The sequence below is a fragment of the Microcaecilia unicolor genome, chromosome 3 (assembly GCF_901765095.1).
Source record: "Microcaecilia unicolor chromosome 3, aMicUni1.1, whole genome shotgun sequence".
NCBI lineage: Eukaryota > Metazoa > Chordata > Amphibia > Gymnophiona > Siphonopidae > Microcaecilia > Microcaecilia unicolor.
In genome coordinates, this window is record NC_044033.1 from 213953472 (window position 1) to 213979434 (window position 25963).

A 25963-nucleotide genomic window follows, 5' to 3' on the forward strand; every position below is an offset into this window, starting at 1 on the left:
AGTGTCTTAGATTACGGAAAAGGTTAAATGATGTATAAAATAATTTGGTAACAGTGGAGCAATAGATGTATGTGCTATCAAGGTTTATCAAAATTAGGTGGTACAGAAGCACACAAAAGTAAGGGAGAACCAGAGTTTAAACCCCATAAGGGTAACTACTACAGTAAACTGTTAACCTAACCTCTCAACAAAATGTGGGAAGGAAAATGCCAGGGACAAAGCCTGGGCCACGCCACATAACACATACCACCCCACCACTGAAAAAGGGACCACATCATGTGCCAAATTCTAATTCTAAACAAATTAACAAAAAATAAAAAGAGAGGGAGGTGGGCTCTAGAACGTAATCGCTGACCGAGGTGAAATGCTTAGGGCAAACACAGGAAGTGCGTCCTCATACAGCGCAGAGAGTTACTCTGTGGAGGCAAAGCATGAAACTGGATTCAAAGAGGGAATCAGTCTCAGGCTATTAAATGTAAGAGTCAGGGATGTCACCCTGGGTACAGTCCACCCCTACACCATGAAGGAAAGAAAATAGGAAGAGTCCGACAGGAGATGCAGAACGTCACAACTACTGTGTGTCTCATATATCCTCCTTGAAGCCCCCACTTTCAGGAAACAGAATTCCAAAGGGGAGAGAAAAACTGTTAAATTTGGTTAAACTGAAAGGGTCTATTATGTCCCAGAAGTGTGCAGGGCAAAAACAATTGTTTTGCTTGGTTTCCTGTGTCAAAACACGAAACCACCTGCTAAACCTAGCAGAACACTCACACGGAACCTAAACTCATCCCCCCAAAAATGGCGAAGAGTCTACATTATAGACTACAAGTTCCAAAGACTATCAAGTTTTATATTAAATATGATCCTACATAAACAATTATGCTCAACCATGTCTAGCTAGTTAATAAGATATAAAGCGAATGCTACATACCTGTAGAAGGTATTCTCCGAGGACAGCAGGCTGATTGTTCTCACTGATGGGTGACGTCCTCGGCAGCCCCTCCAATCGGAATCTTCCTAGCAAAGTCCTTTGCTAGCTCTCGCGCGCCCGCGCGCACCGCGCATACGCGGCCGTCTTCCCGCCCGAAACCGGCTCGAGCCGGCCAGTCCAGTATGTAGCAAGACAATACAGTTCAAGGGAAGACACAACTCCAAAGGGGAGGCGGGCGGGTTTGTGAGAACAATCAGCCTGCTGTCCTCGGAGAATACCTTCTACAGGTATGTAGCATTCGCTTTCTCCGAGGACAAGCAGGCTGCTTGTTCTCACTGATGGGGTATCCCTAGCCCCCAGGCTCACTCAAAACAACAACCATGGTCAATTGGACCTCGCAACGGCGAGGACATAACTGAGATTGACCTAAAAAATTTACCAACTAACTGAGAGTGCAGCCTGGAACAGAACAAACAGGGCCCTCGGGGGGTGGAGTTGGATCCTAAAGCCCAAACAGGTTCTGAAGAACTGACTGCCCGAACCGACTGTCGCGTCGGGTATCCTGCTGCAGGCAGTAATGAGATGTGAATGTGTGGACAGATGACCACGTCGCAGCTTTGCAAATTTCTTCAATGGAGGCTGACTTCAAGTGGGCTACCGACGCAGCCATGGCTCTAACATTATGAGCCGTGACATGACCCTCAAGAGCCAGCCCCGCCTGGGCGTAAGTGAAGGAAATGCAATCTGCTAGCCAATTGGATATGGAGCGTTTCCCTACAGCCACTCCCCTCCTATTGGGATCAAAAGAAACAAACAATTGGGCGGACTGTCTGTGGGGCTGTGTCCGCTCCAGATAGAAGGCCAATGCTCTCTTGCAGTCCAATGTGTGCAGCTGACGTTCAGCAGGGCAGGAATGAGGACGGGGAAAGAATGTTGGCAAGACAATTGACTGGTTCAGATGGAACTCCGACACGACCTTTGGCAAGAACTTAGGGTGAGTGCGGAGGACTACTCTGTTATGATGAAATTTGGTGTAAGGGGCCTGGGCTACCAGGGCCTGAAGCTCACTGACCCTACGAGCTGAAGTAACTGCCACCAAGAAAATGACCTTCCAGGTCAAGTACTTCAGATGGCAGGAATTCAGTGGCTCAAAAGGAGGTTTCATCAGCTGGGTGAGAACGACATTGAGATCCCAAGACACTGTAGGAGGCTTGACAGGGGGCTTTGACAAAAGCAAACCTCTCATGAAGCGAACAACTAAAGGCTGTCCCGAGATCGGCTTACCTTCCACATGGTAATGGTATGCACTGATTGCGCTAAGGTGAACTCTTACAGAGTTGGTCTTGAGACCGGACTCAGACAAGTGCAGAAGGTATTCAAGCAGGGTCTGTGTAGGACAAGAGCGAGGAGCTAGGGCCTTGCTGTCACACCAGACGGCAAACCTCCTCCACAGAAAGAAGTAACTCCTCTTGGTGGAATCTTTCCTGGAAGCAAGCAAGACGCGGGAGACACCCTCTGACAGACCCAAAGAGGCAAAGTCTACGCTCTCAACATCCAGGCCGTGAGAGCCAGGGACCGGAGGCTGGGATGCAGAAGAGCCCCTTCGTTCTGCGTGATGAGGGTCGGAAAACACTCCAATCTCCACGGTTCTTCGGAGGATAACTCCAGAAGAAGAGGGAACCAGATCTGACGTGGCCAAAAAGGAGCAATCAGAATCATGGTGCCTCGGTCTTGTTTGAGTTTCAACAAAGTCTTCCCCACCAGAGGAATGGGAGGATAAGCATACAGCAGGCCTTCCCCCCAATCCAGGAGGAAGGCATCCGATGCCAGTCTGCCGGGGGCCTGAAGCCTGGAACAGAACTGAGGGACTTTGTGGTTCACTCGAGATGCGAAGAGATCCACCAAGGGGGAGCCCCACGCTTGGAAGATCTGGCGCACCACTATGGAGTTGAGCGACCACTCGTGAGGTTGCATAATCCTGCTCAATCTGTCGGCCAGACTGTTGTTTACGCCTGCCAGATATGTGGCTTGGAGCACCATGCCGAGACGGCGAGCCCAGAGCCACATGCTGACGGCTTCCTGACACAGGGGGCGAGATCCGGTGCCCCCCTGCTTGTTGACATAGTACATGGCAACCTGGTTGTCTGTCTGAATTTGGATAATTTGATGGGACAGCCGATCTCTGAAAGCCTTCAGAGCGTTCCAGATCGCTCGCAACTCCAGGAGATTGATCTGTAGACCGCGTTCCTGGAGGGACCAGCGTCCTTGGGTGTGAAGCCCATCGACATGAGCTCCCCATCCCAGGAGAGACGCATCCGTTGTCAGCACTTTTTGTGGCTGAGGAATTTGGAAAGGACGTCCCAGAGTCAAATTGGACCAGATTGTCCACCAATACAGGGATTCGAGAAAACTCGTGGACAGGTGGATCACGTCTTCTAGACCCCCAGCAGCCTGAAACCACTGGGAGGCTAGGGTCCATTGAGCAGATCTCATGTGAAGACGGGCCATGGGAGTCACATGGACTGTGGAGGCCATGTGGCCCAGCAATCTCAACATCTGCCGAGCTGTGATCTGCTGGGACGCTCGCACCCGCGAGACGAGGGACAACAAGTTGTTGGCCCTCGCCTCTGGGAGATAGGCGCGAGCCGTCCGAGAATCCAGCAGAGCTCCTATGAATTCGAGCTTCTGCACTGGGAGAAGATGGGACTTTGGATAATTTATCACAAACCCCAGTAGCTCCAGGAGGCGAATAGTCATCTGCATGGACTGCAGGGCTCCTGCCTCGGATGTGTTCTTCACCAGCCAATCGTCGAGATATGGGAACACATGCACCCCCAGCCTGCGAAGTGCCGCTGCTACTACAGCTAGGCACTTTGTGAACACCCTGGGCGCAGAGGCGAGCCCAAAGGGTAGCACACAGTACTGGAAGTGGCGTGTGCCCAACTGAAATCGCAGATACTGTCTGTGAGCTGGCAGTATCGGGATGTGTGTGTAGGCATCCTTCAAGTCCAGAGAGCATAGCCAATCGTTTTGCTGAATCATGGGGAGAAGGGTGCCCAGGGAAAGCATCCTGAACTTTTCTTTTACGAGATATTTGTTCAGGGCCCTTAGGTCTAGGATGGGACGCATCCCCCCTGTTTTCTTTTCCACAAGGAAGTACCTGGAATAGAATCCCAGCCCTTCTTGCCCGGATGGCACGGGCTCGACCGCATTGGCGCTGAGAAGGGCGGAGAGTTCCTCTGCAAGTACCTGCTTGTGCTGGAAGCTGTAAGACTGAGCTCCCGGTGGACAATTTGGAGGTTTGGAGGCCAAATTGAGGGTGTATCCTTGCCGGACTATTTGCAGAACCCACTGATCGGAGGTTATGAGAGGCCACCTTTGGTGAAAAGCTTTCAACCTCCCTCCGACTGGCAGGTCGCCCGACACTGACACTTGGATGTCGGCTATGCTCTGCTGGAGCCAGTCAAAAGCTCGCCCCTTGCTTTTGCTGGGGAGCCGCGGGGCCTTGCTGAGGCGCACGCTGCTGACGAGAGCGCGCGCGCTGGGGCTTAGCCTGGGCCGCAGGCTGTCGGGAAGGAGGATTGTACCTACGCTTACCAGAAGTATAGGGAACAGTCTTCCTTCCCCCGAAAAAATCGTCTACCTGTAGAGGTAGAAGCTGAAGGCTGCCGGCGGGAGAACTTGTCGAATGCGGTGTCCCGCTGGTGGAGAGACTCTACCACCTGCTCGACTTTTTCTCCAAAAATGTTGTCCGCACGGCAAGGCGAGTCCGCAATCCACTGCTGGATTCTATTCTCCAGGTCGGCGGCACGCAGCCATGAGAGCCTGCGCATCACCACACCTTGAGCAGCGGCCCTGGACGCAACATCAAAAGTGTCATAAACTCCTCTGGCCAGGAATTTTCTGCACGCCTTCAGCTGCCTGACCACCTCCTGAAAAGGCTTGGCTTGCTCAGGGGGAAGAGCATCAACCAAGCCCGCCAACTGTCGCACATTATTCCGCATGTGTATGCTCGTGTAGAGCTGGTAAGACTGAATTTTGGCCACGAGCATAGAGGAATGGTAGGCCTTCCTCCCAAAGGAGTCTAAGGTTCTAGAGTCTTTGCCCGGGGGCGCCGAAGCATGCTCCCTAGAACTCTTAGCCTTCTTTAGGGCCAGATCCACAACTCCAGAGTCGTGAGGCAACTGAGTGCGCATCAGCTCTGGGTCCCCATGGATCCGGTACTGGGACTCGATCTTCTTGGGGATGTGGGGATTAGTTAAAGGCTTGGTCCAGTTCGCCAGCAATGTCTTTTTGAGGACATGGTGCAGGGGAACAGTGGACGCTTCCTTAGGTGGAGGATAGTCCAGGAGCTCAAACATTTCAGCCCTGGGCTCGTCCTCCACAACCACCGGGAAGGGGATGGCCGTAGACATCTCCCGGACAAAGGAAGCAAAAGACAGACTCTCGGGAGGAGAAAGCTGTCTTTCAGGAGAGGGAGTGGGATCAGAAGGTAGACCCTCAGACTCCTCGTCAGAGAAATATCTAGGGTCTTCTTCTTCCTCCCACGAGGCCTCACCCTCGGTGTCAGACACAAGTTCACGAACCTGCGTCTGCAACCGTGCCCGGCTCGACTCCGTGGAGCCACGTCCACGATGGGGGCGTCGAGAGGTAGACTCCCTCGCCCGCATCGGCGAAGCTCCCTCCGCCGACGTAGTCGGGGAGCCCTCCTGGGAGGTGGCCGCAGTCGGCACCGCACGCGGTACCGACGTCGGGGACCTCACCCCGGGCGATGGGCCAGCCGGCGCCACGCTCGACGGTACCGGAGGCGCAAGCACCGCCGGTACCGGAGGGGTAGGGCGCAACAGCTCTCCCAGAATCTCTGGGAGAACGGCCCGGAGGCTCTCGTTCAGAGCGGCTGCAGAGAAAGGCATGGAGGTCGATGCAGGCGTCGACGTCAGAACCTGTTCCGGGCGTGGAGGCTGTTCCGGGCTGTCCAGAGTGGAGCGCATCGACACCTCCTGAACAGAGGGTGAGCGGTCCTCTCGGTGCCGATGCCTGCTGGGTGCCGGCTCCCTCGGCGACCCAGAGCTCTCGGTGCCGACGCGGGGAGGGGACCGGTGTCGATGCTTCTTCGACTTCTTCCGAAGCATGTCACCGGAGCTCCCCGGCACCGACGAGGAGGACGTAGAATCCAGCCGTCGCTTCCTTGGGGCCGAGGCCGAAGGAGGTCGGTCTCGGGGGGGCTGTACCGCAGGAGTCCTCAGGGTAGGAGGAGACCCACCCGAGGGCTCACCGCCACCAGCAGGGGAATGGACAGCCCTCACCTGCACTCCACTCGATGCACCACCGTCCGACGACATCAGGAGACGAGGTCCCGGTACCACCGACGTCAATGCAGCTATCCGATGTCTCGGCGCCGATGCAGAGGGCCGATGCCTCGATGCACTCGATGCACTGGCAGCCAAGGAAGAAGGTCTGGACGCTGATGACGTCGATGCACACGATGACCCCGGTGCCGATGCCGACGAAGAGCCCGAGAACAAAACGTTCCACTGGGCCAATCTCGCTACTTGAGTCCGCTTTTGTAAGAGGGAACACAGACTACAGTTCTGGGGACGGTGCTCGGCCCCCAGACACTGAAGACACGAAGAGTGCCTATCAGTGAGCGAGATTACCCGGGCGCACTGGGTGCACTTCTTGAAGCCGCTGGAAGGCTTCGATGTCATGGGCGGAAAAATCACGCCGGCGAAGTCAAAATCCGAAATGACGAATTTGGAGCACCAAAACTTTAAGGGAGAAAAATCTCGACCGAGGCCGAAAAGAGGCCTACCCCGACAACGAAAGAAAACTTACCGGGGCAAAAACTGGAAATACGGGAAGGGGCAAACGAAACCCAAGGGGGTTTCCGGAGCACTTTCCGAACGAAAAGAACTTTTCCGAAGAAAAAACACGTCGATTAGATAACGGACGCGCGAGGTCGACTCTCCGGGGCTCAACACGGCAAAAAACACAGCCGTACCGAGTGCGGACGAAAGAAGACTGGCCGGCTCGAGCCGGTTTCGGGCGGGAAGACGGCCGCGCATGCGCGGTGCGCGCGAGAGCTAGCAAAGGACTTTGCTAGGAAGATTCCGATTGGAGGGGCTGCCGAGGACGTCACCCATCAGTGAGAACAAGCTGCCTGCTTGTCCTCGGAGAATATAATATTAATCTTTTGATAACATACTGTTAAATGTAAACCGCACAGAACTTCTCAGTAAAGCGGGTTATAAATGCCAAATTAAATACAATTTTCAGAATTTATTTAAATTTTCATTTTAGGGTCAATACTATTAACAGTGTGCAGTATCTGTGAAGAGTACTCACTATTAACAACAAACAGCAGATGAAATGTGATGAAACTTCAGATTTTTAAATTGCCATTTCCGTTAGAAAATCACATAGGAAATGTTGTTCAAATGCCTGCACATACGTTCTAATTCAAACATGCATAATCCTTTCTTGGGCATGACAGGTCTGACTTTTTGTCAATGAACATTTTGGAAATGACACCCTTCCCTGTCCAGCAGGTCACAGGTGAGGAGAGTGCACGGGTGCGGTTCTTACCTCGTAAGCAGGCCACTCCCGCTAGCAGCAGCAGGAACGTTGCAGTGTACTGAGAGAAGAGGAGAAGCCGTGGCACGCTCAGGTAACCTGTGAACAACCAGTGAGAACCCAGTCAGTGACTAGAAACACAGATAAAAACCTGAACTTGGAACAAATAACCCCAAAGAATTCCAAGGGGCAGAGCTGAATGTGCCGTGACTTAGATTGTTTGAATGGTATTAACACTTCAAATTACTACAAGATGGGGAGGAAGGAGAGCTAAAGAAATGCCCAGGTTGATTTTTAATTTTGCAAGTTAGTGTTTCTACATTTGATTGTTTTCTTTCCTTGACATTCACAGTTTACTTATTCTCAATGGCAACATGTCATATGATCTTGAAAAGCTCTTATTGCTTATCTGTTTGATGAAATAAGCCTTGAGCATGTGTGTGTGTGTGTGTGTGTGTTTTTTTAACTGGAATACTTATAATCTCTCGCCATGATTCTACAAGGGGCCAGTTTCAAAACTGCAGCTCCAGCTGTTTTGCAGAAGGGACACACATACATCAGCATGATTTCATAAGCCTTCCTTTGGACACAGCCAGGACTAAAAGGAAAAGGATTCAAATAATTTGAACTCTTATTCACAGGAGACCTTATTTGACTACTGAACCTTTGGTTTGCTGTGCAATTTTGCAGTGACCTTTTTATTTTTATGTCATATCTATTTTTAATCAGACTTGAGATTCATATCAGACATTAATAGCTAGATTTACTATGGAAAAGCTATTCTTACCTGTTAATTTTCTTTCCTTTAGTCCTACCAGACCAGTCCAGAACCTGTGAGATATGCTCAATCAGCAGATGGTAGACAGAGACTAAAGACTTGTGGGCTCTGTTCTATAAGGGCACTTAGGTGTTTAGCATTTCAACTGACAAAGCGGTGGAGATTAAGCGATTTGCTTTCCTCCAAATTGCATAAGATACTTTGAACAGCAAAATTTAACTATGAAAACATGAGAAGAATATTTATTCCTCAAGAACCACTATGAAACTGCAAATTATCAACAAGAAAATTGTATCAAATGTATGAGGTGGGCTTCTGGACTAGTCTAATAGGAATAAAGGAAAGAAAATTAACAGGTAAAATTATTTTTACCTTTCTTATAAGACTAGTTCAGAACCTGTGGGATGGAGCAACCAATCATTAAGGGTGGAAAAACTGACAATGCCCCTCTGAGCACTTCAGTCCCAAATGAAGCTTCCACTCGCATAGCTAAATCAATTCTATAATGCTTTGCAAATGTATGAAGCTGTTTTACAAATATCCAAAGGCGTCACCGCTTGTGAGTCTGCCCGTGAAGCTGCTAAACCACTAGTAGAATATGCTCTTTGTTTACTCTTGAGGGTATAAGCCGAAGAAATTCCTCCCCTGAGCCATTGGGTTACAGTAGGCTTAGAAGCTGCTTCACCTATTATTTGGGACACTAAGGGGTCCTTTTACAAAGGTGCAAAATGGCCTCAGTGAACCTTTAAGCAAGTCTTTCCTGCCTGCTAAAGCCATTTTTTACCACAGCCATAAACTGGCCTATTTTCTACTTTTTATATTAATGGCCATGTGCTATTGTTGCCATTAGTGCATGGCCAAGTTTAATTTTTTCCGCGCGAGCATTTACCACCACCCATTTTGTAGACCATAAGGGCTCACATGATATCCACGTGCTAACCAGTTTGTATACAGTAATGTAGATGCGCTAACTGGCATCCATGCCCACTCTTCGCTCATGACATGTCCACTCAAAAAATAACAGAAAAAATGTTGTTTGTGCGGTTAATTCAAAGTTACTGCAGGCCACTCGAGTGCATCCCACAGTACTCCATTTCCAGCTGCATAAGGCAAAGGCATGTGTTAGCATCTAATGGTAGATTAGTAAAAGGGCCCCTAAGGGAACTGCTATGTGGATTATTATGTGGAGGAGTGGCCTAGTGGTTAGAGCACTGGTCTTGCAATCCAGAGGTGGCCAGTTCAAGTCCCGCTGCTGCTCCTTGTGATCTTGGGCAAGTCACTTAACCCTCCATTACCTCAGGTACAAACTTAGATTGTGAGCCCTCCTGGGACAGAGAAATATCCAGAGTACCTGAATGTAACTCACCTTGAGCTACTACTGAAAAAGGTGTGAGCAAAATCTAAATAAATAAATTAGTAGCTAGGCCCTGTTGCATTAAGTGGGCCCTGTGGTAAATAATGAATGTTAGCACTCAACAGCAGATTAGCACATCCTAAATTTTTGAAGTCCTCTTTAAATTATCAGAAGCAAACAAATACTCCCCCCCCCCCGAACAAAACGCTCTGAAGCATCACATTCAATTATGTCCATTTGTCAGCCCATAGCCTTCTGGGAGCAGCCTACTCAAAGTTGCTGCTTCCAGCCACATGTCTTCCAGAGAAATACTGAGTCGCTGAAGCCAGGTAGTACCGGCCACCTATAATGGAAGTAAAGTCTGCACTGAGCAGTTTTCTCTAGCTCCATCTACTGCCAGGAGGAAATACCAACTTGTCTAATTAGTCTAACATGGACGATAAGGAAGTTTCCCTTATTTATGCCTTGCCTTTTTAAAATATTACTCACTTGTGCATTAAATATATAATCCAGTATTTTCTCCACATAGAAAATTAACTTTAATACTGTCCCGGGACCCTTATCTATGAGAGCAGGAGAACACACAGAGATCCCCAGACTCATCCAGTTTCTTCTACATTCTTCCTTCCTGCTTCAATTCAGCTGACTGAACTCGACCTCTAGATTTATCCTTCATCAAGGATCCTCTGTGCTCATCCTAGGCTTTCTTGAATTCTGTTAGTCATCTTTGCTGTCACCACCTTCCCTGGGAAACTGTTCCAAGTTCCAACCTTCAATGCTTCCTGAGCAAAATCTGGACAGTCTCATCCTGAAGACCAGGAGCACCAGAGGACTTTCTAATAGAGCAAGTTAGAAGGATGTCCCAAGGAGTATTCTAAAACCCAGACAGTATGGTAGTTCTATCCATCCCTCCCTCCCTCCGTTTAAGCAGCTGCTTAATTAGTTCACACCTGAACAAACAAGAAGGTATTGCTGTGCCCAATTCAGCTCAGTAAAAACCTGGAATGGATCTTACTGCCAAGCAGCAGCAGCAGCCTTCATATCTTTCTTAGGTTTGCCCTTTGCTGCTGGCACTGGCAGTAGGTAGGCAGAAGGATTCATGGACTGCAGAATCAGCAGTTAACAGGCACAGAAGAGCCTCAGAAGATGACTAGGGGGTGATGGGACAAACCTTTCATGACTTAATCTGATTCTGAGAAAATCAGAGGGGATGTATATTTTGCATACCCCAAAGTGAAGAGTGTCCAGGATGGCGCTCAATAACTTTAACAGTGACATGGAATAAAACTGCAGTGAGCCAAGTATCTTCTGGCATTTGGTTCATTCTGCAGCTCTGCTCAGTTGTTTTGTACAAACTGGATCCTACGTTCTTATGTAGAGCTGCCCAAATAACTCCATTACATCACATAACATTTCATACGGTAAACCCCCCTCCCCTCTCAGTTGCCTTTCTAAACCAGGGTTTCTCAACCCAGTCCTTGGGGAACCCCAAGCCAGTCTGGTTTTTAAGATATCTACAATGAATATGCAAGAAATATATTTGCACTCAAAAGTTACATGGAAATGAGTCAGCTGAGGGAGGATATGATTGAGGTCTACAAAATCCTGAGTGGTGCAGAATGAGAAGTGAATCGATTTTTCACTCTTTTAAAAAAACTACAAAGACCAGAGGACACTCAATGAAGTTACATGGAAATACTTTTAAGATAAATTGGAGGAAATATTTTTTCACTCAATGAATAGTTAAGCTCTGGAACCCGTTGCCAGAGGATGTGGTAATAGTGGTTAGCACATCTGAGTTTTAAAAAAGTCCTTAGCCTGCTATTGAGACAGACATGGGTGGGGGGGGGGGGGGGGGGGGGGGGGGGGGGGGGGGAAAGCCACTGCTTGCCTTAGGATTGGTAGCGTGCAATCTTGCTACTCTGAGATTCTGCCAGGTACTGTGACCTGGCTTGGCCACTGTTGGAAACAGGATACTGTGCTAGACGGACCATTGGTCTGACCCAGTATGGCTATTCTTATGTTCGTAAGGGTTGAGAAACCCTGCTCTACACACTATCACCCCTCAGAGCTGCCAAGTTATAGAGTTCTAGGAGGAAGACTTTTTGGACAGTCCTGCTTTATAATTTATATCCCACAGCAGTGTGGGGATTTGTAGTCCCTGATTCTACCCACTAAAATCAGTGCTGCAGGTTTCACAGTGCATCAGGATGAAGTTGCCTGAAATCCAGGAGTGGCCTAAAATCTCCCCCCTGGAACTGGGTAACTTTGAGGCTCTGCTTATGTCCGCTTCCTTTCTCCTGTGGGATAAGACGCTGTACCTTTCCTGTACAGGTAGAAGACAGCCAGAGGGGAGGTGTAATAAGAGATGGACCACAGCACCGACACCTGCAAGACAAAACAGTAGAGAGATTTGTTAAAGCTGTCAGTGGATACAGGGAGGTACAGAACCCGAGGGAGAGGGTCTGGAGGACTGACGTTAGGAGACCTGTACAGAATGAAGTGGCACGAGAGAGCGATAGAAGGAAAGAGAAAATAGAATAGTACACTAATGTTTTGTAATTTGTTGTTGGTACTTTTCTGCATTTTTTAAACTTTATTGTAAACAAAAACATAACAGTTACACAAACATTAGTTCCAGAACATGACTTTACAGTTCAAATATTAGGGGCATATTTCAAACAATACATTTTCCATTTTTAGTTTATTAGGATGAACAAAACCTTGAGAGAGGGTAGGGTTCCTTACACTCCCATCTTGCATTTATAAATCAAATCAACCCAACAGGTAAAAAAAAATTCCTCCCCTCTCCCCTCCACTTTTGGGCATTTAAAATACATTATTCCAGTAGTTTTCAGAAAGAACATGAAAAAAATAGGCAGCACTGAGCCACCAAAGAAAAATGGCCCTTCAGCAGTGACAGACATCCCACGTGTTTGAACCCTGGGGTACTAGGTGGGTAAGGAATGGGGAAAAGCTGAAGGTGCAGCTGCTGGGGGCAGGTGGACAACGGAGAGATGCGTGGTGGAGCATTTTCGAAAAAACGTTCAAGTCAGAATTCGGACGTCCTGCTCATGACATCCAAAGAAACATCCATCTCACAGCAATTTTCGAACAGCAGACGTCCAGATTTCCTGTTTGAAAATATGTGAGAAAGATGTCCTTACGCCGAAGACGTCCATTCTAAAAAAACATTTTACAAACCAAAATGTTTCAATTGTAAACAGGGGAAAACAAGGCACAGGGCCGCCTGTCTCGTTTTGTAATTTTATATATCCAATGAAACCAAATTAGGCTTGCTTGATATATGCAAGTATGTTTTATTGGTTTCAATCTAGTTTTGGTAAAACCTTCTCAAAGGTTCGGTTGCATGTGTTTTTACGTCATCTGGGAAGATAACTGGATTGTCTTTCAGACATGGGTGTAGAAGAGAACCAAACGCTGTGTAGTAGATGAACAGGAAAATAAGGGTCAATTAAGGGTTGGAAATGCTCCTTGATGCCAGCAAGAATGATGAATCCGTTGCAGTAACAGTAAGATGCCTGAGCAGACCGGCACGTGATTGAAGAACATTTCAGATAGTAGATCAGCAGACAAAACTCTTGTTGCCACAACAAAGGCAGACAAGACACAAATGGTGTCATTTAACAATGCTTCATTTAATCCAAAAGCAGTTTCTGCAGTTTTTTTATCATTGAGTTCAGTTGCCAGTTGTCTAAGATGAAGAGGTGGACCAACCATTCGGGCAACTGGGCAGTGCCCAAGGCTCTAAGAGGCCCAGAGGCATTACCTGGTTGACCGCCGCTGCACACTACAGCCCCCCCCGACCCTGGTGGTCTAGTGGCCGCTGCCGCTATTCTCCCCGGTGGCACAGCTGTGTTTTTAAAACTGGCTGCAGAAACTACCACAGCCATTTTGTAAACATGAGGCTGCGCTGGGCAGAGTAGCGGCAGCAGGTGGGCAGGAAAGAGGGTATTTCTTTCCTGCCCCCGAAGAAGCCACAGCCACTAGACTGCCTGGGCCCTTCAAGGTAGGGGGTGACGGAACAGCAGGGGTGGGGGCATTGGTGGCAGCATGGTGGGGGGGGGGGGGGGGGAGGGGCCCACAGTACTCTCAGACCACCCCTGCTAAGATGTATTAAGTTTTTACATATTGATACTAGGATTTTACAGATGCTGCTCCATCTAGTGCAACAGCCTGTTTAAGGCTAGTCTCAAGCTTTTAGAGAATGCCAGAGGGATAAAGTCTGACCCATGGGTTCTGTCCTCATCCCTGTGTCACTCTAGTTTACAGTCCACTGCAATAACCGCTAGGCTACTCCTCTGACCTGCTCGGGCCTTTCTTCAGAATGGCCATAATACTGCAACTGACATACAGACTGGTTTTCTTTTCCGGTTTCACATTCAGAGAAGAGGGAGGGAAACAGCGACCACTGGGGGATTAAGGAGGGGTCATACCTTAATCCCTCCAGTGGTCAGCTGATCAATCACAGCACTTTTTTGTAACTTGGACGTGACTGAAACAGGTCTAAATATGATGTTCTTTTTAGACGTGGCCATTTTTTCCAGTGCGAAAATCGCTGTTGAATGTCCTACTTTTGGGCCCTCCCTAGCCCTGCCCAAAACACGCTCCCTTGCTATTTGAACAGTGTGAAACATCCAAATTCTGACTTTCTAAAATTGGGATTTGCACCTTTTTTTTAAAAGGGATTTTGAGGCGTACATCTGCTTTGAAAATGAGCGCCTAAAGCTGCAGATTCTGGGGGAAGTTGGGGGGATGCACTCTTCCACCCACCCTTAGCGGTTGCAGCTTTAGCCTTTCCCCACTGCCCCAACAACCACAGCCTAAAGGCTCTCTCCATTGCCAGATGCCCTGCAGGTGAGTGGGCAATGGGGAGTGCAGTTGCCTCTTTTCCACCCCTTCCCTGCTACCGCAATAATTAGTTTGCTGTACATCGCCTTGAGCACATTACGATTGGGCCATTTACAAAATGTGCGTAAGGCTCCTAGAGCCTAAGAAAATTTGTCGAGGCCTGTACTGGATAAAAGTATGAGAAGCACTGGCCTACATTAAATGAGAGGTTTCACTTGAGCTAGAAGCATTCGCTCTTGGAGGACTCCTGACAGCTTGCCATTGACCTGGGTAGGATAAGACTGCTCTGTCAGAAGTGCAGCACTGAAGGCTAAAAGCAAGATGGGGACCGAGAGATCCTCTTGTCTCTCACATTGCCTATAAACAAACAGTAGCTTTGCTCCCCAAGGGGCAGAGAAAGTCAGTAATAGGAACTCCCTGTGGTTCCAACGGTCTTGTTTACAATTCACCGAAGTAGAAGGGAGAACTAGGGCATGGCGATGCCGTTCTCTCTCTATTCTTTTTCTCTCTCTGAGTGAGAAATGCATATGAAATTGTATATTTCCCTTTTTTTTTCCTTCCTGCCTATCAGACTATTTATATTGAGTCACTTTTATCTCCTTCCACCTCAGCTCATCTGGAACTAGGTAATCGTATTATTTCCACAAGCCAAACAATAGAGTCAAAACAAAGCATATCCATGGATTTTTTTTAAACTTATGTAGAGGAGTGTGGTAGCCGTTAGTCCACTCTTAAGGTTATCAATAGAAATCAAACAAAATAAAACATGGAAAAGAAAATAAGATGATACCTTTTTTATTGGACATAACTTAATACATTTCTTGATTAGCTTTCGAAGGTTGCCCTTCTTCCTCAGATCGGAAATAAGCAAATGTGCTAGCTGACAGTGTATATAAGTGAAAACATTCAAGCATTACTATGACAGTCTGACAGGGTGGGAGGAGGGGGGTGGGTAGGAAGTATGCATGGGGACATCAAAGCATATCATTGATATTCTAACAGGATGGGTGTGGATAGGTGAGGGGAGGGTGATCAACAGAGACATACAGCTTTATGGTTTATAATGGGTTAGGAACCTCAGATCCTTGTTAAGTCCTTTCTGTTGGGTGTTAAAATATTCAATCATTCTGACTTCAAAGGTCTTACGTTCTTGTATGGTTTTAAAGTTACCTTTCAGGATTCTCACTGTGAAGTCACTGGTACAGTGTCCTGGTCCTGTAAAATGTTGACCAACAGGCTTGGGAACCCTGCTGGCACCAGTATTGTTCATGTGATGTCTATGTAAATTGAATCTTGTCTTAAGCATCTGGCCTGTTTCTTCAATATAGCATCCTTCGTTACATTTTTTACACTGAATGATATATACCACATTGGAAGATGAGCAAGTGAAAGATCCCTTTATGTTGAATATCTTTCCTTTGTGGATGACTTTGGGGTCCTGTGAAATATTTTGGCATAGTTTGCAACTGGATAAATTACAGGGAAGTGTGCCCTTCTGTTCCTTTTCAGTCTGTGATGGAAGTTTACTTCTGATTAGCTTGTGTTTTAAATTGGGTGGCTGTCGGAAGGCCAGTACTGGTGGGGATGGGAATATCTCTTTCAGTAATTCATCCTCCTGGAGTATAGGTTGTAGATCTCTTATGATTTTCCTCAGTTTTTCCAGCTCTGGATTGTATGTCACTACAAGCAGGATTCTGTCTGTGGATTTTTTCTTTTTGTACTGTAGCAGATTCTCCCTGGGTGTTTTGAGGGAGGAGGCAATATTCTTGGAGATTATTTTGGGGTTGTAGCCCTTCTGTTTGAAAGATTCAGTCAGGCTTTTAAGGTGTCTGTCTCTGTCCCCTGGGTCAGAGCAGATACGGTGGTATCTTGTGGCTTGGCTGTAAATGATGGATCTTTTTGTATGTGAAGGATGGAAGCTGGAGTTGTGGAGGTAGCTGCATCTGTCTGTGGGTTTCTTGTATATAGATGTTTGTATACAGCCATCACTGATTGAGACCGTGGTGTCCAAAAAATTGACTTTTTCTGGGGAGTAGTCAATTTTGAATCTGATTGTAGGATGGTATGTATTGAAGGCAGAATAAAATTGTTTCAGAGTTTCTTCACCCTCCGTCCAAATCATAAAAATGTCATCGATGTACCGGTAGTATTTTAGAGGTTTGGTCTGGTGTGTATTCAGAAATGTCTCTTCCAGCTCAGCCATAAAAAGGTTGGCATATTGGGGTGCTGTCCTGGTGCCTATTATTTGCAGATAGATATCATTGTTAAAGTGGAAGTAGTTGTGAGTTAAAATGAATTTGATTAATTTTGTAATAGTTTCTGGTGAGTATTGATGGTCCAGTGTGGATTTTTTTAGGAGCCTTCCACATGCAGCTATGCCATCCGCATGTGGAATGTTGCTGTATAGTGATTCTACATCCATCGTGACCAGAAGGGTGTTAGGTGGTAGTTGCTTGATATTTTTCAATTTATTCAGAAAGTCTGTGGTGCCTTGTATGAAGCTGTTAGTTTTGTGTACGAGAGGTTTCAGAATTCCCTCTATGAATCCAGATATTTCTTCCGTGAGTGTGCCAATACCTGATATGATTGGTCTGCCAGGGTTTCCCGGTTTGTGGATCTTGGGTAGCATGTAGAATGTGCCCACGGAAGGTTGATTTGGTATGAGTTTCTTCAGGTGAGGTTGCGCTTGTGTAGGAAATGTTTTGATAAGGTCTTTCAGCTGTTTTGTGTAATCCTGTGTGGGGTCCTCAGTTAGTTTCCTGTAGTATTTATTGTCTGAGAGCTATATTGGAGAAACAGGCCAGATGCTTAAGACAAGATTCAATTTACATAGACATCATATGAACAATACTGGTGCCAGCAGGGTTCCCACGTCTGTTGGTCAACATTTTACAGGACCAGGACACTGTACCAGTGACTTCACAGTGAGAATCCTGAAAGGTAACTTTAAAACCATACAAGAACGTAAGACCTTTGAAGCCAGAATGATTGAATATTTTAACACCCAACAGAAAGGACTTAACAAGGATCTGGGGTTCCTAGCCCATTATAAACCATAAAGCTGTATGTCTCTGTTGATCACCCTCCCCTCACCTATCCACACCCATCCTGTTAGAATATCAATGATATGCTTTGATGTCCTCATGCATACTTCCTACCCACCCCCCTCCTCCCACCCTGTCAGACTGTCATAGTAATGCTTGAATGTTTTCACTTATATACACTGTCAGCTAGCACATTTGCTTATTTCCGATCTGAGGAAGAAGGGCAACCTTCGAAAGCTAATCAAGAAATGTATTAAGTTATGTCCAATAAAAAAGGTATCATCTTATTTTCTTTTCCATGTTTTATTTTGTTTTATTTTTAACTTATGAAAAGAACAGCCTCATTGGATTCAGATCCCTGCGAGTGACTGACCCTCCTTCTCCCAAGATTCCAGCAGACTGGTTCTGTTTTGCCAGTTATCATATCTTTGGAGTCTAGACAGCTGAATTGAATCACTATGGAACTCATTTTCAAAGCACATACACTCACAAAGTTACAAGGAAGCGTATTTTCAAAGTACTTAGACTTACAAAGTTCCATAGGTGACCATGGAACTTTGTAAGTCTGTGCTTGAAAAATAAGCCCCATAGTAACCTATGTAACTTTGTAAGTCTATCTGCCTCTATATAACTTATTTATGTAATACATTTGTTTGCCCATCTTCACAAGACTCAAGGCAACATGTCAAATATATATTAAATAATACAATGAAAAGGTAAAATAATATTACATGCATACAATAAATCATTAAATACTAGTAAAAAAATAATATTAAAACCAGCTTTGTCCCCAGCCACACAATAACCAGCCACTAACATTGTCATCCCAAAAGTATTTTAATACCAATCAACTACTGAAATTTTCCTTTGCAACTGAGTTCCACAGCTGAGAAGCCACATAAAACTCACACTTTTGTGCATCAGTGTATCTTATTTCCGATGTCATAGGAAGAGTTAGCAATGGATCCTGAAATGACCTAAGCTGTCTCCCTGGGGCATGAAATTTCAGTTTGTCACATAACTTTGAACAAACATCATGAAGTGTTCTGTGTGTCACACAAATACTCTTGAAGAAACAGGGAATCAATGCATTTCTCTTCAAAGCTGATGCAACAGATTGAACAATTTACGGCCCACAAAAATACAAGTCGAAGTATTCTGAATACGTCTGTGTTTATTAAATTCTTATTCTTTGATACAACCAAAGCGGTTTATATATGTAAGTTATAACGATAGTACACAAAAGATTTCCACAGACTGAAAATGTCTAGATCAGGTTATGTATATAACCGTGTTACTCCCACTAAATGCAGGTGTTGGGCTTCGCACCTAGAAGGAAAAAAGGCCTCAAAGAGCATCAAATCTTAACAGAGCTGAACAGATCCATAAGATCTTCTCATCAACATTGGCCAAAAAAACCTTCCAACTCTACTTTAACTTTAATTCTACTGCTTTTGTTTTTGCTGTAATCAGTGTTGAGACAATACTTCAAACAATATTCTCTCCTGTATGAATATATTCAACTAGAGGGACGGCTGGCATATAAATAATCCAAATGTCAGAAAGGTAGTATAGTACGAACGCTTACCTTTTGTTCGTATTATACTATTTATTTGTTACATTTGTATCCCACATTTTCCCACCTATTTGCAGGCTCAATGTGGCTTACATAGTACCGTAAAGGCATTCGTCAAGTCCAGTAGAAGAACAAATACAGTGTGATGTTAAGGGCGGATAAGGTAGGTATGTTTCAGGCATGTTGGGGGTCGAAGATAGGGGAGGTTATTTAGTGTCCAATACGATCTTTGGTTTTGCTGTGTTGCTGAGTTGAGGCATTTATGTTGGGTCGGTAGGGTACGCCTTCTTGAACAGGTTGGTTTTTAGTGATTTCCAGAAGTTTAGATGGTCGTAGATTGTTTCCACGACTTTTGGCAGTGCGTTCCATAGTTGTGTGCTTATAGGAGAAGTTGGATGCATGGGTTGTTTTGTATTGAGTCTTTTGCAGTTTGGGTAGTGGAGGTTCAGGTATGGTCGTGATGCTCTGGTTCTGTTCTGGTTGGTAGATCTATGAGGTCTGTCATGTATCCTGGGACTACACCGTAGATAATCTTGTGGACCAGGGTGCAGATTTTGAAGGTGATACGTTCTTTGGTTGGGAGGCGGGGATAGTGCTGGGCAGACTTATACGGTCTGTGCCAGAGCCAGTGGTGGGCAGCGGGACTGGTGGTTGGGAGGCGGGGATAGTGCTGGACAGACCTATACGGTCTGTGCCAGAGCCGGTGGTTGGGAGGCAGGGCTGGTGGTTGGGAGGTGAGGATAGTGCTGGGCAGACTTATACGGTCTGTGCCAGAGCCGGTGGTTGGGAGGAGGGGCAGGTGGTTGGGAGGCGGGGATAGTGCTGGGCAGACTTATACGGTCTGTGCCCAGAAGAGCACAGGTACAAATCAAAGTAGGGTATACACAAAAAGCAGCAAATATGAGTTATCTTGTTGGGCAGACTGGATGGACCGTGCAGGTCTTTTTCTGCCGTCATCTACTATGTTACTTTGATTGGGAGCCAGTGCAGTTTTTCTTGGAGGGGTTTGGCACTTTCGAATCGTGTTTTGCCGAATATCAACCTGGCTGCTGTGTTTTGGGCTGTTTGGAGTTATTTATACGCCAGCCGTCCCTCTAATTGAATACATTCATACAGGAGAGAATGTTGTTTGGAGTATTGTCTCAACACTGATTACAGCAAAAACAAAAGTAGTAGAATTAAATTAAAGTTAAAGTAGAGTTGGAAGGTTTTATTGGCCAATGATGATGAGAAGATCTTATGGATCTGTTCAGCTCTGTTAAGATTTGATTATCATTGAGCTCGTTGAGGCCTTTTATCCTTCTAGGTGCAAAGCCCAACATCTGTATTTAGTGGGAGTAACACGGTTATATACATAACCTGATCTAGACATTTTCAGTCTGTGGAAATCTTTTGTGTTTTGTGTACTCTTGCGAGTTTTGTTCCACATCCCACTTGTTTCAAGTTATAGCGATAGACCTTTTCTTTTTACCCTTACAAATAAGCATTACAGTAATCAACTTAGCTCATTACCAGGCCCTGAATGTTGGAAAAGCACCTGTGCTCCCAAATCCTCATGTGTACTGTAACTCAGCAACTGAACTCTGCTGAGACACTGCGGCTTGGGAGGAAGGGAAGGAAGCCGAATGAGGACACACTCAGGCTAGGATTCTGCCTGCATATTAACCCGGGCAAGATTCTGGCTCTGTACTTACCCATGCCAAGACACTGTCTGTGTATTTCTCCAAGCTCCGCGGCTGGTAGAACGCCTCCTGGAGAGGAACAACACATAGTGATTTCTAGAGCCGGTCACCACTGGAGCCTCTCACTGCTTCTTAACTCCTAATAGCACCCCTTACCATTCTCCACCATGTCTCTTATTATTAGACTACTAAAAAAGGCTCGTTTCTCAAAGAAATGAAACGGGCGCTAGCAAGGTTTTCCTCAGAGTGTGTATGTTTGAGAGAGTGTGTGTGAGAGAGAGAGCGTGTCTGGGTGCGTGTGTCTGTGAGAAAGTGTGTGTGTGTGTGCCAGGGGCCCCCCTCCCAGTTCCAGAGTCATCCCTTCCTCCGAGTTCCAGGGTCATCCCCTCCCTCCCTCCGAGTTCCAGGGTCGTCCCCTCCATCCCTCCGAGTTCCAGGGTCATCCCCCTCCCTCCAAGTTTCATGGTCCCCTCCCTCCCTTCTTCCGAGTTTCACGGCCCCCCTCCCTCCCAGTTCCAGGGTCGTCGTCCCTCCCTCCCTTCCAGTTCCAGGCCCCTCCCTCCGATTTTTAAAAGTCATCTTCACTTACCAAGTCAGGGTTACGGCGGCGGACAGCAGCGGTAAAACGCATGCAGGCTCAGCCCTTCTCTCTCTTTCTCAGCTGTGGTCCCGTCCTTGTGGAAACAGGAAATGAGGGCGGGACCACAGCTGAGAGAGAGAAGGGCCGAGCCTGCACGCGTTTTACCGCTGCTGCCTGCTGCCGTAACCCTGACTTGGTAAGTTAAGATGACTTTTAAAAATCAGAGGGAGGGGGCCTGGAACTGGAAGGGAGGGACGACGACACCCTCATGCGTGTGACGTCATGTTCCTTTGCCTGGCAACTCTGCAGCGTGCCCATCCCTCTCACTGTTCCGCCCTCGACGTCATCATGTTTTGATGCAAGGGCAGGACACAGAGAGATGGTGACACACTGACAAACCTTACAAACGCTTCACTTCAAGTGTGCCACGGTCAGCTTCAGAACGTTGGAGGTTTGTTTGTTTGTTTGTTGCATTTGTATCCCACATTATCCCACCTCTTTGCAGGCTCAATGTGGCTTACAATACGTCATGAGTAGTGACAATGCATGAGAAAGTATACATTTAGTAATAACAGAAGGATTTTGGGTAACATGATAGTATTTTTCAGCAAACATAGTAAGAGAAATATAAGAAATATTTAAGAATTATATAAGAAAATATATATTTAGTAATAGCAAGAGGATCTTAGGTAGCGTGATGATGAGATTTATTGACATGGACTATGAGATTTGAAGGGATTTGAAGCTAAGTACTCCAAGTATTATACAGCTATTTTTGTCTTTTTTCTCTTATTGCTATTTTTTCTCCCTTCCGAATGATATTTTGTCATTTTTGTGCTTCTATATTGTTGACTATGTTAATATTTGGTCCAATATTTGAATTATTATTATTAACTTCTCTGTTTTTTACTACAGATTGTTTGAAGCATTTCACTCTGTAGGTTTTTTCAGAGAGTTGTAGGCCCATGATAAAAGCCTTATCAGATGTGTCCACTGAGTTGGTACCCTGGGCTCTTGAGGCCTCTTTACTTAAAATCATTGATTATATGGACATTGACATGGTCACTCTATAGAACTATTTAGAGCTTATTGCTTAGTTTCTATGAGAAAACAATCATGTCAAACTATGTAAAAATAATAAACCATCTACAGAGCCAGAGTTCAGTTCAATTTTACATTCCTTGATTGTTCATCCTGAAACGGAAAAGAACATTCTGATGATGTGCTGGTGACAGGAGTTCCATGCAGGGAGCAGGCAACATGTGTCACTTTCGGCCACACATGGGACCTCTGTTGCCTGTAGGTAATAAGAGTCGAGCAGAATTCCTTGCTCGATATGTATGTATCTACTTCAGTCATAGAAGCTGTTTCCTAGCTCTTAAATAAGCCAAAAAAAAAAAAATCCGTCTTCTCATTTTGTTTTGTTGGTGGTTCAGCAATTGGCTGCACCTCGACTACAGCTTGATCTGCTGTCAGTGTTTGCAGTCTGTTTATGGCACTGTTTCACCCTTCTTTTTAACAATTTTGTAAGCGATATTGTTGAGGAACAAATTCAGTTTTTCATGACGAGTTCATTAGAGAATACGAGATGCAAATTATTATAGTAGATAAGCATTGGCCTCTATGTTTGCTGTTATCCACTCCATGTCTTCTGGTTGTATAGTTTTTTTATTAACCATCTGACAAAATTGACTCTTGTCCTCAAAGGTTTAGGACTATAAAACTAGTATGACTACTGGAAGTACTATTTCCTGTGTTTACATTCTATAGTGGGTTACCTTCTTCATGTCTGCTGTTAACATTACTATCGGGCACGGCTTCTAAACCTTGTCCTGGAGGGACACCTAGCTGGTCAGGATTACCACAAAGAATGTGCACAAGATAGATCTTATATATCCACCATCCTTTTTTTACCAAAAGGATGGTGGATGCTGGAAACACCCTCCAGGTGGAGGTGGTTGGGACATAAACAGTGACAGAATTCAAGAACGTGCAGGATAAATACAGGTGATCCCTAACAAGAGGATGACATCTATGCAAAACAAATGACAGAAAGATGTAACCTGCATGGAGTGGCAGGTATAATCCTAATCACAGGCACAGAGGAGGTAACCTGCATGTTCTGCACAGATTGACAGGTATGCATCTAGCCACCTTGCTGGACAGACTAGACGGACCATGTTAGTCTTTACCTGCTATCTGTTGCTATGACCTGCATACAACAGGTCTCCAATGCATGCACATTTATCTAATGCACATTCATTGTGATCCATGCCTCCAGTGCTATTAATGGTATTATCACGCACTGTTAATGACACCCAAACAAGAGAATCATTTATTATCCCCCCCCCACCCAAACACACACCTAAACCGTCATGCTATATGGCATATTATTCCACGTATGTGATAATCTGGTAGGACCATATCTGTAAATAGATAGCATACATATCGCCCATTGTTTCATAACAACACTTCCCACTCTTATCCCGTCGAACCACTAAAGACAACGTTATCCACCCGTCTTATTTCTATCCCCCTTCCCTTTCCATTCATGGTGAGCTGTTTGCCCACTTACTCCCGTTATCATCCCCAAGGATTCTGGGTAACTGGTGACGTCACACTCACCCAGGAAGCGGCGGTGGGCGCAGCGGGAGTAGAACGTGGGGGGTCAGTGGTCTGTGGAGCAGGAGTAGGAGCAGAAGGGGGTGATGGTGGTGATGATGACGACGACAAGGATGAAGGGTCCCGGTAAACCCGGTATAGGCGAGGGCCAAGCACGCAGAGCGACAGTTGGTGTAGCAGCGCCGCCGCCATCGCCCCACAGCCGCGCGCAAGCGCGCTCACGCACAGAACACACCGCCGGGTGCTTCCGTGTGTCCACCTGCTGTCAGTGCCTCAGGGCGCGAGCCTGCTCTCGCACATCCAGCACGTGACAAGCCCGTTTTCTACCTCCTTGGCTGTCCCCATGCAGACGCTTTAGAGGCGATCTGGCGCGTGTCGCTGCTGGTTCCTTTCGCGAAATTCGCGTGGAGACTAGAGAGAAGCAGGAGGGTGGAGCTACCGGCGGTGGTTGTTGGATTACGTCATCATAACTGCCTTGCGGAAGAGGACTGTGCTTGCTAGAGAGTTGCAGGGGGAAAGGAAGGAATTTCGTCTGACCTTGTTCTAAAATAACTCAACAGTAGCCCATGTTGATAACTTCCCCTCTCAGTGCCACCAACCATATCCATTAATTTTTTTTAGTGCTATAATTGCCATGGCACAAGGAAAGGATAGCCTAGCCCCGGCACTACACTTCCACAGGAGCCGTACAGGACCTGTGTCCATGCCAGGGTGTAGATCTGGAGGGGATCTCGCGGGATTCCCGCTAATCCCATTCCCGTGCAGCTTTCTAGACGCTGCATGGCTTTGTGACTTTTTTCGTGCTGAACCTCCTTGGATCTCGCTGTGGGGCGGAAGGGCAATGGTGTTTCGAGAGGCCCAAATCTCTTTAAGCCAGGGCGGGGGAGGAAGTGGTCCCCAGCCCTGAAAGAAAATTGGTCTGTTTTCCACCTGAGGTTTGAAAAACTTCTGGTTCTTAATTCACAAATGAGGTTGTCAACTGGATTCAGATAGGGTTGTTGATTTTTTTTTTTTTTAAGGGAATGTACTGAAATCAGAAGTACAAGCCCCTGCATGCATTGGAGTAAACCCAGGATTGGATCAACCCTATCTGGATCCAATCCAGTTAGATTGCCCCCTGCATCACATGGTGCTATGGGGGTCCATAATAGCCAGCATAGGCAGGGCATTCAGATGTGATGGGTTTGTGACTTTAGTTTTTGGATGTTGCAAGCATTGCACTGAAATTTGGTAAGGTTATGCATTAGTTTGAAAGTTCTGTGTTGTTTTACCCCAAGGTTTCCTGTCATGTATATAATGCCAGTGGACTGGTGTAGCTACAGGAGGCGGAGCCTGGGCCGCGCCCCCCCCCCCCCCCCAGTTTGGACTAAGATCCCCTCCAAACTTGCCAAAGCTCTGCCCACTAAGAAATTTGCTGCCAGACCACTCCCCTCTTCTCGCTGCTGCGGTAACCCAGTTCTGAGCAAGAACTGAGCATGTTCTGGGAATCCGAGTTGATGGCTGGAGACAGCCCACCGATTTCCGGGTTACTGAAGCAGCGTGAGGAGGAGGGGAGTGGCCTGGCAGCAAATTTCTTAGGCTGGCAGGGCTTCGGCATCCCAGCCAGCAAAGGTATTATATTTAACGCACCGGGGGATGGGGGATACATTATAATATAAGAGTAGCCATACTGGGTCAGACCAATGGTCCATCTAGCCCAGTATCCTATTTTCCAAACAGTGGCCAAGCCAGGTCACAAGTATCTGGCAGAAATCCAAACTGTGGCAACATTCTATGTAGAACCTCAAAGAACAGCAAGATTCTGGAATCCTAAAGAGTGACAAGATTCCATGCAGAATCTCAACATTCCATGCTACAAATCCCAGGGCAAATAACAGACTATGGACTTTTCCTCCAGGAATTTGTCCAAACCTTTTTTAAACCCAGATACACTGACCGCTGTTACCACATC

General features: G+C 46.5%; 1 protein-coding gene across 1 annotated transcript in view; it reads right to left on the minus strand.

Moving 5' to 3' along the window:
• Window positions 1–24450, minus strand: part of ABHD16A (abhydrolase domain containing 16A) — a 60785-nt gene extending 36335 nt beyond the window's left edge. Inside the window, exons 1-4 of the mRNA XM_030197442.1 lie at window positions 24016–24450; window positions 20823–20879; window positions 11958–12024; window positions 7517–7603 (exon numbers count right to left, since the gene is read on the minus strand). Coding sequence (XP_030053302.1) covers window positions 7517–7603; window positions 11958–12024; window positions 20823–20879; window positions 24016–24204 — 400 coding nt within the window. The 5' untranslated portion in view covers window positions 24205–24450. The remainder of the gene's footprint in view (window positions 1–7516; window positions 7604–11957; window positions 12025–20822; window positions 20880–24015) is intronic.
• Between the last annotated feature and the right edge of the window lie 1513 nt (window positions 24451–25963).